Source organism: Puma concolor, chromosome A2 (assembly GCF_028749965.1).
Source record: "Puma concolor isolate L17-30 chromosome A2, mPumCon1.1.hap2, whole genome shotgun sequence".
Lineage (NCBI taxonomy): Eukaryota > Metazoa > Chordata > Mammalia > Carnivora > Felidae > Puma > Puma concolor.
In genome coordinates, this window is record NC_141668.1 from 117,156,082 (window position 1) to 117,171,973 (window position 15,892).

The following is a 15,892-nucleotide window of genomic DNA, read 5'->3' on the forward strand; positions in this document are numbered from 1 at the left end:
GTGATGAATGAATGCATTTTGTCCCTGTAGGCCCCCGAGGTGATCCGAATGCAGGATAATAACCCATTCAGCTTCCAGTCTGATGTCTACTCCTACGGCATTGTGCTCTATGAGCTCATGACAGGGGAGCTTCCTTACTCCCACATCAATAACCGCGACCAGGTACGTGCACTGTTGCTGGCTGCTGCAGATCCAGATTCAGCTGTGGAAGGCCTTGGGCCTCCTGCCAGTGTGAGCAGGAGGTTCAGAAGTTGCTGTCTCTGTTGTGCCTCCACCCAGTCCCTCAACGGTTTCCTTCCTCTTAGATCATCTTCATGGTGGGCCGAGGATATGCCTCCCCAGACCTCAGTAAGCTATATAAGAACTGCCCCAAAGCAATGAAGAGGCTTGTAGCTGACTGTGTGAAGAAGGTTAAGGAAGAGAGGCCTCTTTTTCCCCAGGTAAGACTCAGCTCAGGGGGTGGGAACGGATTCCAGCAGAAATTCCTAATGACAGAAATGAGGAGGGAGGTGTGGGTTTTCTATAGGACAGGGCTCGTGTTCTGCACCAGATGCTGCAGGTGGGGTGGGGACAAGGGCCCGTGTTTGGACTCCTCACTGAGAGCTGCTGCTGCTGCTTCTGCTGTGACACCAAACCCACCTAATGACACTGCTTCATTTTAGATCCTGTCTTCCATCGAGCTTCTCCAACACTCTCTGCCGAAAATCAACCGGAGTGCTTCTGAGCCATCCCTGCACCGGGCGGCCCACACTGAGGATATCAACGCCTGCACGTTGACCACATCCCCTAGACTGCCTGTCTTCTAGCTGACTTTGCACCTGCACTCAGGCCACCAGGGGAGGAAGGGAAGTCAGCAGGCACCACCTTTCTCCTCCCTTTTGATGGAGGCAGAGAGCTCATTTTCAGAGAAGCTGCTGCTAAGGACCTTCTAGACTACTCACAGGGCCTTAACTTCATGTTGCCTTCTTTTCTACCCTTTCTGGCCCTGGGAGAGGGAAGCCATTTGCAATGCTGGTTTGTCCTGCTCCCTCCCTGCATCTCTCCACCCCCCCCCCCCCCCCCCACGCTCATGAGCCAAGCCTTCTCCAGATGCACCAGTGGCTACAGTTGGCAATACATGATCTGGGGCCCCAGCTATTGGCTAAATGAGTATTTTTAGGGCAAGAAAAAGCACTCAGAGGGGAAATGAAGGTAGCAGACAAACCAGCCCTGATGTGGACATGTGGATTTGGGGCATCAGCTCCTATGTGGAATGCTTGTCACGGAAGGACCGTTCTTCAGAGTTAGTGGTATGGCGCCAAACAGGTAGTTTTGCACATAACGCACCAAACAGCCCAGGACTGTCGAGACGACGGCCGCCTGAAGGAACCTGCGTTGGTACTATGGAACTATGGACCTTGACTTTGGGGGCACTTCCTTTCCTTGGAGGTCTCCAGTGCATTGGGACGGTTTTCCGAAGAGGCGTTTGGCCTGCCCCTCCCAGTCTCCGCTCTCTCAGGGAGCAGTCTTCCATCATGCTGAATCTGTCTTCCAGGAGCTGCCCCTATGGGGCGGGGCCGCCGGGCCAGCCTTTCTCTTCAGTCACATCACGTGTATGCAAGGAAGCCAGGAATACAGGTTTTCTTGATGATTTGGGTTTTAATTTTGTTTTTATTGCGCCTGACAAAATACAGTTATCTGATGGTTCAATTATGTTATTTTAATAAAATAAATTAAATGTAGGTTTAATGGCTGTTTCTTCCTTTTAAATACTGAGCTTACAGCTTAAACTCTCCCATTTGTTCATCCCTCCTGGAGCAAGAACTCAAGCAGCAGGAAACAGGCCCAGAGCCTCTGCTGCGAAGGAATCTAATTCAGTCTTTGTGCTGTCACCCTTCACTAAAGAGTTAACTATAAAAAATGGAAAAAGCAAGCATTCTAAACTCAGGTAAGAGTAAACCTTTTTCTACCTACACTTTAATGCATTTTATAAAATATTTGGTATCTATACCTATTTATAAAAATAGATTAATTCAGGCCTGGGGTGAATTTGTTCTGATTCACAAAGTTATGTTCCTTCAATTAAAGTCACAACTGATGACAGAGGACTTGTTCTGTTCAGGACCACTGCTGGGTCAGAACCAGAAACTGCTGCGTGCCATTTCACTTCTTACTAAAAGTTCAAATCAAAGCCAGGCTTACAGACAGAACACGTGGCTTTGAGCAGGGGCCACACGGAAGAGCATGTGTGTGTGTGTTGACCCTCAGTAAAACTACCCGTGGGGCATGAGCCCAAAGAGAGCCCCAGGAAAGCCCACCGGTGACAGCCGGGGACGTGTTTCCCTGGAGCATGTGGCCCCAACACCCAACCAGAAACGAGGGGCCATACCTCTGCCCTACACTGCCTGCTACTTCAAGAGCCCCCTCCTTACAGGGAATTTATTGAACACACGGCAACGGGACTCCTGCTCTGATTTGGGACACTGAAGAGCACAAGTTTTAGGCTAAGGTGTGTGGTGCCCACTTGATTTATACAGAGCTTTTCAAGAAACAGTTTTGACTACACACTAAGTACACTAGGGAAATCGACTAGAGAGGAATCGTTTTATAAGGGTGAGGAATACCTGGTTAAGAAAAACGAATCTGCACGGTGACTGTTTCTAGGGAGCTAAAGCTCAAGGATAGGAGCCAGGTTGTTTTTAAAAGCAATCAATCAAAACTCCCATCTGGCTGGTCAGCTGGTCCCTCTGAGGAGCTTGAGATGCAACTAAAGAGATCAACTATAAAAGTAGCGATTCCATGTACTTGTTGGGCTATTTTATATCCTTCACTCCTCCCACGGCTGTAATAATGGAGTGGATGAGACCAAGGTCAGGTGCAGCTCAGGCTGCAGTGAAGGAAGCTCCGCACGCCCTAGCTTGGGAAGGCTTGGCCGGCAGAGCCCAAGGTACAGGGGTAACTGGCTACTCCTTAGGGTTCTGACGACTCCACTCCAGACAGGTGCATGAAGAGGTCCCCAAGCTCTGTCATGTCAACGTCTTCAGTATTGGGGACATGCCGGCTTTCTCGGTTCTCAATGAAATCCCAGAGTCGCACTGAATTAAAGAACTGCAAAAAGAGCCAGCAAACATGCCTGGTGGTTATTAGTGGTAACGTGAAGGCCAGATGCTGTTTTTCTTTTGCTCACCCCGTTCCCTGGTACCAAAGCTATTAGGGAAAGCACCAGTACCCGGAAATGCCACCGTGTAAGTGTCCTTGACAGAGACGTCAAAGTCCTTACCCTCACAGTGCCCTCAGAACTGAGCTGCTTCCGAGGTTTCTCAGGCTCTGCCAGCCGCCCGTCAGGGTAAGCATGGCGGTAAAGGCATTTGCTTCCAAATGGGCAGGTCCCTTTGCCTTGCTCAAAGTATTTACAAGCTTTTTTCCTGAAAAACAGAAAGAAAAAGTCAACAGGATTGTGGGAGAGCCTGGGCCCCAGAAGAACCAAGGCTTTCCTCCGTCCCTGCCCACAATGCCAGAGCTAGATGAGCCTTACTTCATAGGTGGGGAAACTGAGGCTCCGTGAGGTTAGGATGCTGATTTCCAAGTTGGATAGTGTTGCCATTGTGACATGTGGCCTCACACAGAATTGAACTTGCACGGGGGACTTCACTTTTGAGCTTGCAGTACTCAGGCATTCGGGGGAGGACAACCTGATGGCTGCTCTGAGCCGGTTGTCAGGGCTCCAAGGTTCTGAAGCTGGGCTACTTGCCTCAGCTCAAAGTCCCAATAGCAGCACCACCCAGGGAAATTTCCCTTCCTCCTAGCCAGCAATGATGTCAATGTGACCCCAGGAGCCTTGACTTAGGAGGCACAGGAAAAGCAGTGAATTTCAGCAGCTGCCCAAAGTTAGAGGTCTCACTCCAATTTTCCTTGGTCCCCACCCTCTAGATCTAAAGCAGGGCTTCTTAACTCTGTGTTATGTTAACTCTACGGACCCCTTCTCAGGAAAGTTTTTTAAATGGATAAAATGAAATACACAGGTCTAAAAAACACAGCAAAAAGTTCATCCCCCTTTCCCCCCCATCTTCAAATTTTACCCACAGATCCCTACATTAAGTACAACTGTTCCTCAGGAAAAACACAACCATCAGAAAATTCTTATTTCTTCTTGCTTACAGGAAATTTGGCTTATAATCAAATGATCCCATGGTGAAGAAGGGGTGAAGATGCCCAAAAAGGCAAGAGGGCATCTGGGAGTCCTGAGGAAGGGAAGAGAAAGCAAGATCACCACAGAAAGGGCAGGCTACTGCTACCAGGGGCAGGTGGGGTATGTGACAGTGGCTGATAACAAAGAAGGGAGACTCTTGACACCAGTGTCTGTCTTCTCAGACAAGAGGATGCCAGAGACTGGTGGTGAGGGTCTCTGAGACCTCAGAGCGGCACAGAGAAAGCCCCCTAACAAATGTCCAGTGAAGGACGGCGTGCCGTGCTTGCCTGGGCGCCTACTCCTACCAGGTGTGACCCCAGCACGGGCTGGGGAGGGGATCCAAGCAGAGGTACAGAGGTGTGGGCACAGACCTGTCACAGCCTCCACCCCTGAGGCTCTGAGATCTTCAAATGACTGCTCAGGCAGTGAGTTCTCACCAATCTGCTGGACACTGGCTTTAATAAACTCAAGTTCAAAAAGTGATTCTCTAGTCCTGCCCCCCAATACTGTGCTTTTTTCTCCCCCAGCCTTACCTGGTCACCAAGGACAGTGCACTCTGACTGCCTCTTTGCTCTCAGCTCTCCCAATTGTTACGCCTCCAATCACTCCATCCTTTCTGCCCCCACACTACTAAAGCCCCTGGGGGTGCTGTCCTCTGCTACCTGCCACAGTCATTTCTTAATTGGCCTCGCTCCCACCAGGTTCCAGCCTCTTCACATTACCACCAAGGAGCGTGCCCAACAGTGTGTCGCTTGTTCTGCACCCCCCAACCCCCCGAGATTCCACTCCAGCCTATCTGTCCCTGTAGGTCCTACCACATCCTTCTACACACCTCTCTCAATCCCAGGGCCACTGCTACCCAGACACATTTGTATCATTCTGTACCCCTGTCATTCCACTCTGTCCTCCCCTCTCTACACACACAGATAGCTGTTCATGCTTCATGGCTCAGGGTCCCCATGCTGCTTTCCCTGATGCTCCCAGGTGGATCCAAGTGCTTTCTCTGTTGTGACATGTGGCTTGGTACTCTCATTAAGAATTTGTCACCAAAAAACATGCAATAATATTGCCCTTCTGCAATTTTCATTGAAATTACTAATCTATGCTTGATGTCCTCCATTGGTGCTTAGCTTGAAGGTGCCTGGCCTGTAGTAGGTGCACATTAAATGTGTGTGGAACACATAAAAACACCACCATCAATAGAAACTAAGGCCAAGACCAACCCAAAGAGCAAGAACATGAGAATTTCCCAACTCCAGCACAGCTGTTTTCTATAGTCCAGCCCCTCCACCTTTGCCACTCCTGCCCTCTGGTGGAGATATAACACATGGTGGGGGGGGGCGGGGCGCGGAAACTGGTAAACCAGGAAAATGACCAGCTTTTACTAAGTGACAGGCAATCTGAAGGAACCATTAAAAAAGGTGACATACGGCGCTCTTTAGTACAGCCAAGCACACTTCTACCAGACCTGACCCTCCTGCAAATAACTAGCGATACAAATTTTTTTTAAAGACCTGAAGGCAGCAGGAGGATCCTTCAAGAAATTAGGCACCGGGAAGAACAGAATGTCAAGACTCGTTTTGTTTTTTTTTTTTTTTTTTAGAAAAAACAGCTTTTAGGGGCGCCTGGGTGGCTCAGTCGGTTAAGCGTCCGACTTCAGCTCAGGTCACGATCTCACGGTCTGTGAGTTCGAGCCCTGCATCCGGCTCTGGGCTGATGGCTCAGAGCATGGAGCCTGCTTCCGATTCTGTGTCTCCCTCTCTCTCTGCCCCTCCCCCGTTCATGCTCTGTCTCTGTCTCAAAAATAAATAAATGTTAAAAAAAAAAAAAAAATTAAAAAAAATAAAAAAGAAAAAACAGCTTTTAGCCTCAAGCATGCCAATGTTGGGTGTCTAAACCTTCAGGGTCAAATCCAGTTTCTTGGGCCTGAAGGACCAACAGAAAGAGAGGAAATCATCCACTGGAAGCAATCCCACACAGAAAAGTACACAAGAGGAAGCATGCCAATACTATACGTTAACTCAGCACAAATGGCTGGCCCACACATCAGTGCAACAGGCTCACAGCAACTTAACCAAGGATTAAAAAACAAACTTGGGGCACCTGGGTGGCTCAGTCGGTTAAGCGTCCGACTTCGGCTCAGGTCATGATCTCACAGTTTGTGAGTTCGAGCCCTGTGTCGGGCTCTGTGCTGACAGTTCACAGCCTGGAGCCTGTCTCAGACTCTGTGTCTCCCTCTATCTGTCCCTTCTGCTCACGCTGTCTCTCTCTCTCAAAAATAAACAAATATTAAAAGAAAAAATTAAAAACAAAACGAACTGAGATTAGAAATGTTGCTTAAGGGGCACCTGGGTTGGCTCAGTTAAGTGTCTGACTTCGACCCAGGTCATGATGTCACGGTTCGTGAGTTCGAGCCCCATGTTGGACTTTATGCTGACAGCTTGGAGCCTGCTTCGGATTCTGTGTCTCCCTCTCTCTCTACCCTTCCCCTGCTCGTACTCTGTTCTCTTTCTCAAAAATAAATACTAAAAAAAAAAAATTGGAAAGAAATGAACAGACCCCAATGCTTATTAGGGTAATATCAAAAAGTCTATCACATGTAATTAAGAGTCCCAGGAGAAGAAGAAACAGGGCAGGGAAAAAATTTGATGGCCAAAATTTCCCTAAATTTGGTGGATGACGAAACCCTACATATTCAGAGAAAAATACATAGTACAATATGAAGAAAACCATTCCCAGGCAAAAGAGCAAACTGCTGAAAACCAAGATAAAGAGACAATCTTGAAAGCAACCCTAGAGAAATGACATAATGTGAATGACCACTGACTTCTCAGAAACTAGAGGCCAGAATATAATAGAACAATATTTGCAAAGTACAAAAAGAAAATAAACTGTTAACCCAGAACTGTATTAACTGCAAAAGGAGACAAAGATGGAAATAGGACCGATCAGGCCAATATTCAGTGAAAATATCCTTAATGAACAGAAATGCAATTTCAGCTAAAAAGAAAACTAAAAATTCATCACCAGCACATCAACAAACGTTAAAAGCAGTCCTTGAGGCTGAAGGTAAATTATACCAACTGGAAAGAATTATAAACCAAATCAAAGAGCACTGGAAATAGTAAATTATCTGAGTAAACATAAACTTTTTCTCTTAAAAAAAATGTGAGGGGCGCCTGGGTGGCGCAGTCGGTTAAGCGTCCGACTTCAGCCAGGTCACGATCTCACGGTCCGTGAGTTCGAGCCCCGCGTCAGGCTCTGGGGCTGATGGCTCAGAGCCTGGAGCCTGTTTCCGATTCTGTGTCTCCCTCTCTCTCTGCCCCTCCCCCGTTCATGCTCTGTCTCTCTCTGTCCCAAAAATAAATAAACGTTGAAAAAAAAAAATTAAAAAAAAAAAAATAAAAATAAAAAAAATGTGAGTTTTCAAATGCAAAAATCATATTACCTTGCTGGGTTCTAACATATGTAAATGTTATATTCATGCTTTATACAGTAAAGTTGCAGGATGCAAAATCTATAAAAAGTCATCTGCCTTTCTATATACTAAATGAACTATCAAAGTGAAATTAAGAAAACAACCCCATTTACAACTGCATCAGAAAGAATAAAATACCTAGGACTAAATTTAGCAGAGGAGGTGAAACAGACTTGTACACCTGAAAAACTATTAAGACAATGAAAGAAATCAAAGGCATAAATAAATGGGAAGTATCCCATGCTCATGGATTGGAAAAATGCCATTAAAATGTTTACACTGCCCAAAGCAATTTGCAGATTGAAAACAACCCCTATCAAAATTACAATGGCACTTTTCACAGAAATAGGACAAACAACCCCAAAATATGTATGGAACCACCAAAGACCCCCAATGGCCAAAGCAATCCTAAGAAAGAACAACATACCTGGAGACATATTTCCTGATTTCAAGCTGTACTACAAAGCTATAGTAATCCAAACAGTTTAGTACTAGCATAAAAACAGATACATAGTTCAGTGAAACAGAATAGAAGGCCCAGAAATAAGCCTATGCATATCTAGTCAATTAATTTACGACAAAGGAGCCAGAGATATTCAACGGGGAAAGGACAAGCTCTTCAATAAAACATGCCAGGGAAACTGGACCACTATCTTACACCATACACAACAGCTCAAAACTGACTGAAGACTTGAATGTAAGCCCCGAAACCATAAAAACTCCTAGAAGAAAACATAGGGGTAAGCTCCTTGACATTCACCTTATTTAGCAAATGTTCTTTGTGGATTTGCCCACCCAAAACAAAAGCAACAAAAGCAAAAATAAACACGTGGGACTCCATGAAACTAAAAAGCTTCTGCACAGCAAAGGAAACCAAACAAAATGAAAAGGCAACCTACTGAATTGGAGAAAATATTACAAAGAACTCATATAAGAGCAAAAAAACAACCACCACATTCCATTTAAAAATGGGCAGAGGAACCGAATAGACATTTTCCCCAAAGAAGACGTACAAATGTTCAAGACACATGGAAAGTTGCTCAACGTTATTAATCATCAGGGAAATGCAAATCACAACCACAATAAGATATCACCTCATGCCTGTTGGAAGAGATATCTACACTTCTGTGTCTGCGATAACATTATTCACAACAGCCAAGATACAGAAACAACCCAAGTGTCTGTCAACAAATAGATAAAGAAGATGTGGAATATACATAAAATGGAATATTATTCAGCCACAACAAAGAAGGATATCCTGCCATTTGTGACAACACAGATGGAACTTGAGGGCATTATGCTAAGTGAAATTAACCAGACAAAGAAAAACAAATGCTGATATCACTTACATGTGAAATCTAAAACAAACCCAAACAAATGAAAACAGTCAAACTCACTGAGTAAAAAAGTGATTCCCAGGGACTAAAGGTTAGGGTAAATAAGGAAAGGTTGGTAAAACAGTACAAACTTTCAGCTATATGATGAATAAGTATCTTATGTAAAATATGGTGACTATAGTTGATAACACTGTAAAACTGAAATTTGCTAAGAGCAGAACGTGGATGTTTTCACCCAAAAATGAAGCAAAAAAAAAAAGGGGGTGATAGGTGTATTATAATTAACTGGATGGGAGTATCCTTTCATGATATGTGTGAACTCGCCATGACACTTTAAATCTTTTAAAATTTTATTTGTTAATTATATCTCAAAACTGAAAATCTAAAAATTAAATTATTACCTGTGGGGTTCAAAGGTATGTAAATATAGTGCATTTGCCCGGCAGGCACAGGCATCATGCCTGAACTCAAAGTACTTACCCCATTCCCTGTTTGAAAGCTTCGATCAACTCATTCTTTTTATTCTGATCTTCTACCCAGTACACACTTGGGATTACAAACTCTGATATCACACGGCATTCTGGACAAGACCTGAAATTAGAATCAGATCAGTATGGGCCAGATGAATTACAAACCCTGTGCGCACTGCACCACCAAACCCCTTGCTCAAATGCATGGCCACTCCAGGTGTTTTCCTAACCCAAAATTCCAAAAAGTGCAATCAGAATCATCTAAGAACCTTATTTCCTACATTTTTTTCAAGTTTATTTAAATTACAGTTAGTTAACATATAGTATAGTAATAGTTTCAGGTGTAGAACCTTATTTATTGTTAAAAACATATTCTTCTCAACAATAAAAAGACAACCCACTTTGAAATGCCTGGCTGGCTCAGTCAGTAGAGCATGTGACTCTTGATTTTGCAGTTGTGAGTTCAAGCCCCACCTTGGGTGTAGAGATTACTTAAAATAAAATCTTTACAAAAAACACACAAAAAACCCAATTTTAAAATGGGCAAAAGATCTGAGTAGGCATTTCTCCAAAATGGCTGAAAAGCACAGAAAAAGATGCTCAATATCATTAGTTATCAGGGAAATGCAAATCAGAACCATAATACATCACACTTCATACCCACGAGGATGGCTAATATCAGAAACAGAGGGGCACCTGGGGCGCTCAGTCAGTTAAGCTCAGACTCTTGATTTTGGCTCAGGTCATGATCTCATGGTTCATGAGTTCAAGCTCAGCACAGAGCCTGCTTAGGATTCCCGGTCTCCTCTCTGCCCCTTACCTGCTCGTGCTCCCTTTCTCAAAAATAGATACACTTAAGAAAATAAATAAATAAAATCCAGATACAACCAGTAACAAGTGTTGATGAGGTGGGGAGCAAGTGGAGCCCTCATCTGTGGTGTGGCCGCCGTGGAGAGCAGCCCGGCAGTTCCTCAATAAGCTGAACAGTTACCCTATGACCCAGCAATCCCACTTCTGGGTATCTACCCAAAAGAAATTCAAACATACGGCCACACAACAACTTGTGTGTGAATACTCATAGAGGCATTAGTTATTATAACCCAGAGAAAAACCATCCAAACGCCTGTCAACTGATGAACAAACAAAACGTGGACATCCACACAATGCAATGCTATTCGGCCGTGAAGAGGAATGAAGTGCCGGCATGTGCAAAATGGGCGATCTCTGAAAACCTGCTGAGTGAAAGTGCTGCACAGAGAGAGGCCGCGTACCGGAGGCTCCATTTACAATCAATGTCCACAATAGGCAAATCCACAGGACAGAAGGAGCAGGGGGAAAATGGGCAGGGAATGCAGACACAGGTTTCTTTTGGGGATGATGAAAGTGTTCGAAAACTAGATTGAAGTGATGGTTATACAACCGTGAAAATACTAAAAACCACTGAACCGCACACTTTTATTTCAATAAACCTGTTATTATTGTACCACACAAATGTGTGACTTGAGGCAAGTTACTTGACATCACTATACCCCAGTTTTCTTATCTGTAAAAGAGAATGATCATCACTGGGTCTGAGAGAATTATGACAAACGGTTGTGAAGAGTTTCTAACAGTACACAACACACTTTTCAATATGACTAAGTTCTTCCCCCATCCCTCCGCAAAACTGAAAAATCCTATGTTGTTTTCTGTCAGTTAAATCTCAATAAAGCTGGGGGGAAGAAAAGGATCCTGTGTTGGCTCCATTGAGCACATCCTACGTGTCAGACACTACGTGAAATGTGTTAGATGCATTATTCCATTTAATCCTCCAACAACCCTATTTTACATATGAAAAAAAAGTTTGAGAAGGTGAACAGGTAATCAGCCTAAGGGCAAAGAGGAGTCAAATAGGCCAGTGCCATTAACACCTTCTCACACAGCCAATCCTTGCTGAGTGTCCCCAGACACCCTAAAGGCCAGCAGCAGGCGGCAGGAGTTGTGAGGTTGTGACCAGTGTTTTAAAGGAAAAGGCACTCGGGCTCAAGAAGGATACCTGACATGCCCAGGTCCCTGCAGTCAGGGGCTAGGATTCACACTAGTTACCTTCGCAGTGCAAGACAAGGGAGGGATGAAAAGTGGACAGAAGGCCCCAAATCGAACCCCTAGCTGAACTTACTTAATGATTGGGTTCTCAAACTGCTTGGCACACCTCCACTGCCGAATGCAGGACAGGCAGTACGTGTGATTGCAGTTGGAGAGAATCCCGAACCTCCTCTCAGAAGCAGACGCCTTCTCAAGGACCACTTCCATGCAGATACTGCACACTTTGTCCTGACTTGCTTGGAAGGCAAAGGCCTTTTCCATCTCGTGTTCGAATGTCGACATGCAGATCTGAAGTATGGAGAGAGAGGAGGGAAACTTCTTATTAGGTTCTGGGCTGCTGGGGAGCAGGCTGTGGCCACAATGCCATAGCCAAGATCAGCAAGGAATGCACTCTGACAGCCACAGGCAGAGCCCAGGCGGTCCCTGCCTTGAGGACACAAAGCTCTCTCAGACAACAAAAAGACTTCAAACCAATGCCGGCCCAGCCCCTTGCTTTCCTAGCATGTTATGGTCACCCCCAGTTTAGAGCTGAGACCACGGAGGTCCCAAAAGATGAGAGGACCAGTGTGGGATCACAGAGTTCACAAAGCCTGGGGCCATGATCTCCTGGCTCTTCTGGGTGCTGTCTTTGCCCACTCTGAACCACACCAATTACCAGAAGTGCTGAATAATCCTTAACTTCAAACATCAGGCCGGTAGTCCACAATCAGAGGGAAGCAGCACTGCTTCTCAAGAGAACAAGTTTATTTAATGAATGTACTCATTCAGTGAGCAGATGCTGAATACCTCCGGTGTGATGCACTGTGTATCAAGTGTGAGAGCCAATGCAAAGAGTATGAAGACCTAGGCTCTGCCCTTGGGAGCTCGTGGTGGACACAGATGGGAGACTAACCAGTATGTATAGGACAAAGGCCAACTAACCTGGGTGCAGAGGAAAGCTCTAATTCTGTGCTCACCTGAACATCCCTGCGGAGACAATGGACAGTGGCAGACTCCCCTCACACACCATGGCCTGCTCGTCCTCATAAGCTCTAACACTATAGCTGTGGGCTCCTCTCTATCTCTCTCACCCCATCTTTATTCCGAGCACAGAGCCTAGGGGAGGCAGCACCTCCATGAACACTGGGGACCTAATGACCTGAAAGGTTCCTTCCAATACTTGGCTTCTTAAATTCTCTAGAACTCAGCCTGGCTGGATCTCAGCCACAAAGATATGTAAACCTAGGGAGGGTGAGGGTGTGTGTGTGTGCGAGAGAGAGAGAGAGAGAGAGAGAAAGAGAGAGAGAAAGAGAGAGACACATACATGTCTTCTGATGCCTCTACCCTTTTTCTTTATTCTAAATAATCAAAAATTGTCAAAATGACAACAGGAAAAAGGACTTGAAAATCGAGTATAAATATGCCAGGTACACACTGCAGGTATTATTGGCAGAAAGATGGCTTACAGGAATACCAACAATTTTGTCACTTAGCCCACTTCAAATTTCTTGAAATGAGCTCATGCAAAAAAGCTTGTGATTTTACCTTCTCATGAGCTTTCCTTTGCTCTGGGTCAAAGGGGTGCAGCACTCGTAACCTACAGATTTCACACACTTCCCCGTGCAGGTAGACACAAGCATCCCCAAATCGGCACTCCCCAGCAGCCGCGTAGGGGCACAGCTGCTGCTCACTGCTGTAGGAGCTGCTGGCTTCTAAGTCATCAAGGCCACTCCTGATGGCATCGAGGTAGGAATGCGGCTTCATCTCTGGGCCATTCTGGAGATCGCTGCAGCCTCCTGGATTACTCACCACACTTGGGCAAGTCTTTTCTTCAGCCATGCCAGAGAGATCTTAATACAAAACACACGGTACACACAAAAATGAAAACTGGCCCAAAATTTCTGGTAAGCACTTAGTCAAAACCTAACAAATTAAGTAACTCTGACCTTGGGAATTCTACTCTTTGGATCATACAGAAATAGGCCAAGAGGGAAAAAATAGAAGGAGAAGTATAAAATGTTCTTGATGACATTCCTGCAACCATGATTTTTTAAGAAAGGAAAAAACATTAATTGGCAACACAGGAAAACAGCAAAACAGACCATGATATCTGTATAGAGAGGAACACTCAAGTTGCGGTTTAAAGATGACAACTATGGAAATGTCAACCATGGACCCATTAACACTAAAAAACAATCATGAGAATTTTTTTTTTAACACCATAATAGAAGTCAAATGGAATTTAGAATGATGTCGGTAGAACACAGTGCTTTCCTTTATATTAGGAAAGTTACCTATCATTTTAAAGTGAACGATAATCAAAATCTAGAGCGAGCCTCTGGGTCCTGAAGCCAGTGTTGACTCCCCTATGGCCCCCTCCTCACACCAGGAGCTGTACCCTCTGCCGCATGCGCTTCTAGCCTTTTTAGAGAGGACACATTCGATTAGTGCGATTACTTGTTTGCTTAGGATGGAGACTACCTAGCTAACGCAACACAATTCCAAGAGCTAGAAATCCCTTCACCTGCTGAGGACCAACCAATAAAAATAACTTGTATGGTTTGTAGCCTACTTCCTCCACAAACCCCATTATGCTATTCTATTACCAAAGCTGTAACCTAACATACCAAACAATGGCTGAGCACAAGAACTAAGACTATGAACTGACCTGGAAGTAAAACAGTGAAACATGTGCTTTATCAAAATATGTAGCTCTGAAAGCCTGGTGCTTCTCAGAACCACCCCATACAGACAGCAGTTAAAAACTGACAAAAGGTCACTCCACATGTCTTGTCAGGCTGAACTTGGCAATCAGCCCAACCCGAGACCCACTGCATCAACTGTACGCTCTGCAGCCAAATGCAGCTGCTCTCAGGACAGTTCTGGGCTCCACCCTTGAACAGCTTGGAGGGGACCAGATTAGGAGCCCTCTGACAAGAGAGGGCCAGAAAGGAGCATGACGAACAACCCGAGACTGCTTTTCACTCTGCTCACTCACTTCGGTCTCGAAGTACCAGTGTTCTCTTTTCACGTTTCCCAGGCTCATGTAAGTTAGTTTTCACAATAGATGCAGTGAGGTCAGAAGCAGGGTGAGGACTATGGAAACCCGGGGAGGACACGCCATGGGGCACAGTGCCCACAGCACCACCAGCTGCAGCAGAAGGTCTCGTGTGATCGTATCTAAACAAAACACACAGCAAACATATGAAGGACACATGACCTGCACATGGAACATCCTTTCTTCTCCTTTTGTGGAGGTGGAGAGTGAGACAATCATTTCCCATATTTTAAATGATAAAAGGCTTGGGGACCCTGGGTGGCTCAGTCAGTTAAGCATCTGACTCTTGATTTCGGCTCAGGTCATGATCTCACGGTTTATGAGATAGAGCCCTGTGTCGGACTCCATGCTCACAGCACGGAGCCTACTTGGGATTCTCCCTCTCCGTTTCTCTCTGCCCCCCCACTGTTCACACTCTCTTTCTCTAAAAAATAAATAAATAAATCTAAAAAACAATCCTTAAAGAAAAGTGAGAAAAAGCTTATCAATTAGCTTTGCGCAGTGGCGGTATTGCAGCCAATGAGGTTCATCTGACGTGCAATTATTGCTAATTGAAAAGTTTTCCCAAAAGCTTATCAATTAGTACAAAATGCCTGGCAATTCAGACTGAGCGGTACATTGCTATCTATCACCTACACTTAAGTGGCCTTGTGGGATGTGCGTGGGACAGACAAAATAACCCACACCACACACAGACATCCCCAAAAGTCCAGCCAGACGTTGAACTGAAATCTTCTGAGATCCAAGCCAGTGTTCTTCTGGCAGGTGTCCCCAAAATGTTAATGATGGCCAATGTAACAGCCGGGCGGGCCTTTCCTGGACTGTCTCTCTGGGGCACCTGCCGGTGGGGCAGGGACAACTTCCACCACCCTCCAGGCGGCACAGGAAAGAACAGATCAGCTCTTCACCATAAAAGCACTTGAACTGAGTTTTGGCATGTTTTTCTGTTTAGAATTCACAAAACTTGCCTACAGATGTCAGTGGAAAAAAGGCAGACTCTATATGCATATATATGTTCACTGCAGGGGTACTCATAGCAAAAAAAACAGGAAACCACTTAAATATCTAAGAGAGGAATAGTGAATCAGATGATGGTATGTTAGCACTATGAAACATAAAATTACATTTAGGAAATAAAGTAGCAGCTTAGGGAAAAACTTGGACATGTTAAGTGGGGAAAAAAGCAAGAGATACACACTGTGAGCGCGATTTTATAACTAGAGACCCATAAGAATAAGGCCTGAAAAGTGATTTTGAAAAATTACAATTATTTTCATGGCAATAAAATTGAGATTTCAAAATGATTTTGCCATACTT

At 45.0% G+C, this 15,892-nt stretch overlaps 2 protein-coding genes and 1 pseudogene across 6 annotated transcripts in view; 2 read left to right on the forward strand and 1 right to left on the reverse strand.

The window, feature by feature from the left end:
• RAF1 (Raf-1 proto-oncogene, serine/threonine kinase) overlaps positions 1-1,721 on the forward strand; it is an 83,916-nt gene extending 82,195 nt beyond the window's left edge. For all 4 annotated transcript variants that reach the window (XM_025922716.2, XM_025922723.2, XM_025922736.2 and 1 more), the window contains 3 exons: positions 31-162; positions 306-440; positions 663-1,721. In XM_025922716.2, the coding sequence (XP_025778501.1) occupies positions 31-162; positions 306-440; positions 663-806 (411 nt within the window). In that variant the 3' untranslated portion in view covers positions 807-1,721. The remainder of the gene's footprint in view (positions 1-30; positions 163-305; positions 441-662) is intronic.
• MKRN2 (makorin ring finger protein 2) overlaps positions 1,631-15,892 on the reverse strand; it is a 28,090-nt gene continuing 13,828 nt past the window's right edge. For both annotated transcript variants that reach the window (XM_025920928.2, XM_086697398.1), the window contains exons 3-8: positions 14,516-14,697; positions 13,063-13,367; positions 11,612-11,826; positions 9,464-9,574; positions 3,260-3,404; positions 1,631-3,087 (exon numbers count right to left, since the gene is read on the reverse strand). In XM_025920928.2, coding sequence (XP_025776713.1) covers positions 2,950-3,087; positions 3,260-3,404; positions 9,464-9,574; positions 11,612-11,826; positions 13,063-13,367; positions 14,516-14,697 — 1,096 coding nt within the window. In that variant the 3' untranslated portion in view covers positions 1,631-2,949. The remainder of the gene's footprint in view (positions 3,088-3,259; positions 3,405-9,463; positions 9,575-11,611; positions 11,827-13,062; positions 13,368-14,515; positions 14,698-15,892) is intronic.
• LOC112859577 (U4 spliceosomal RNA) lies at positions 15,066-15,186 on the forward strand (annotated as a pseudogene).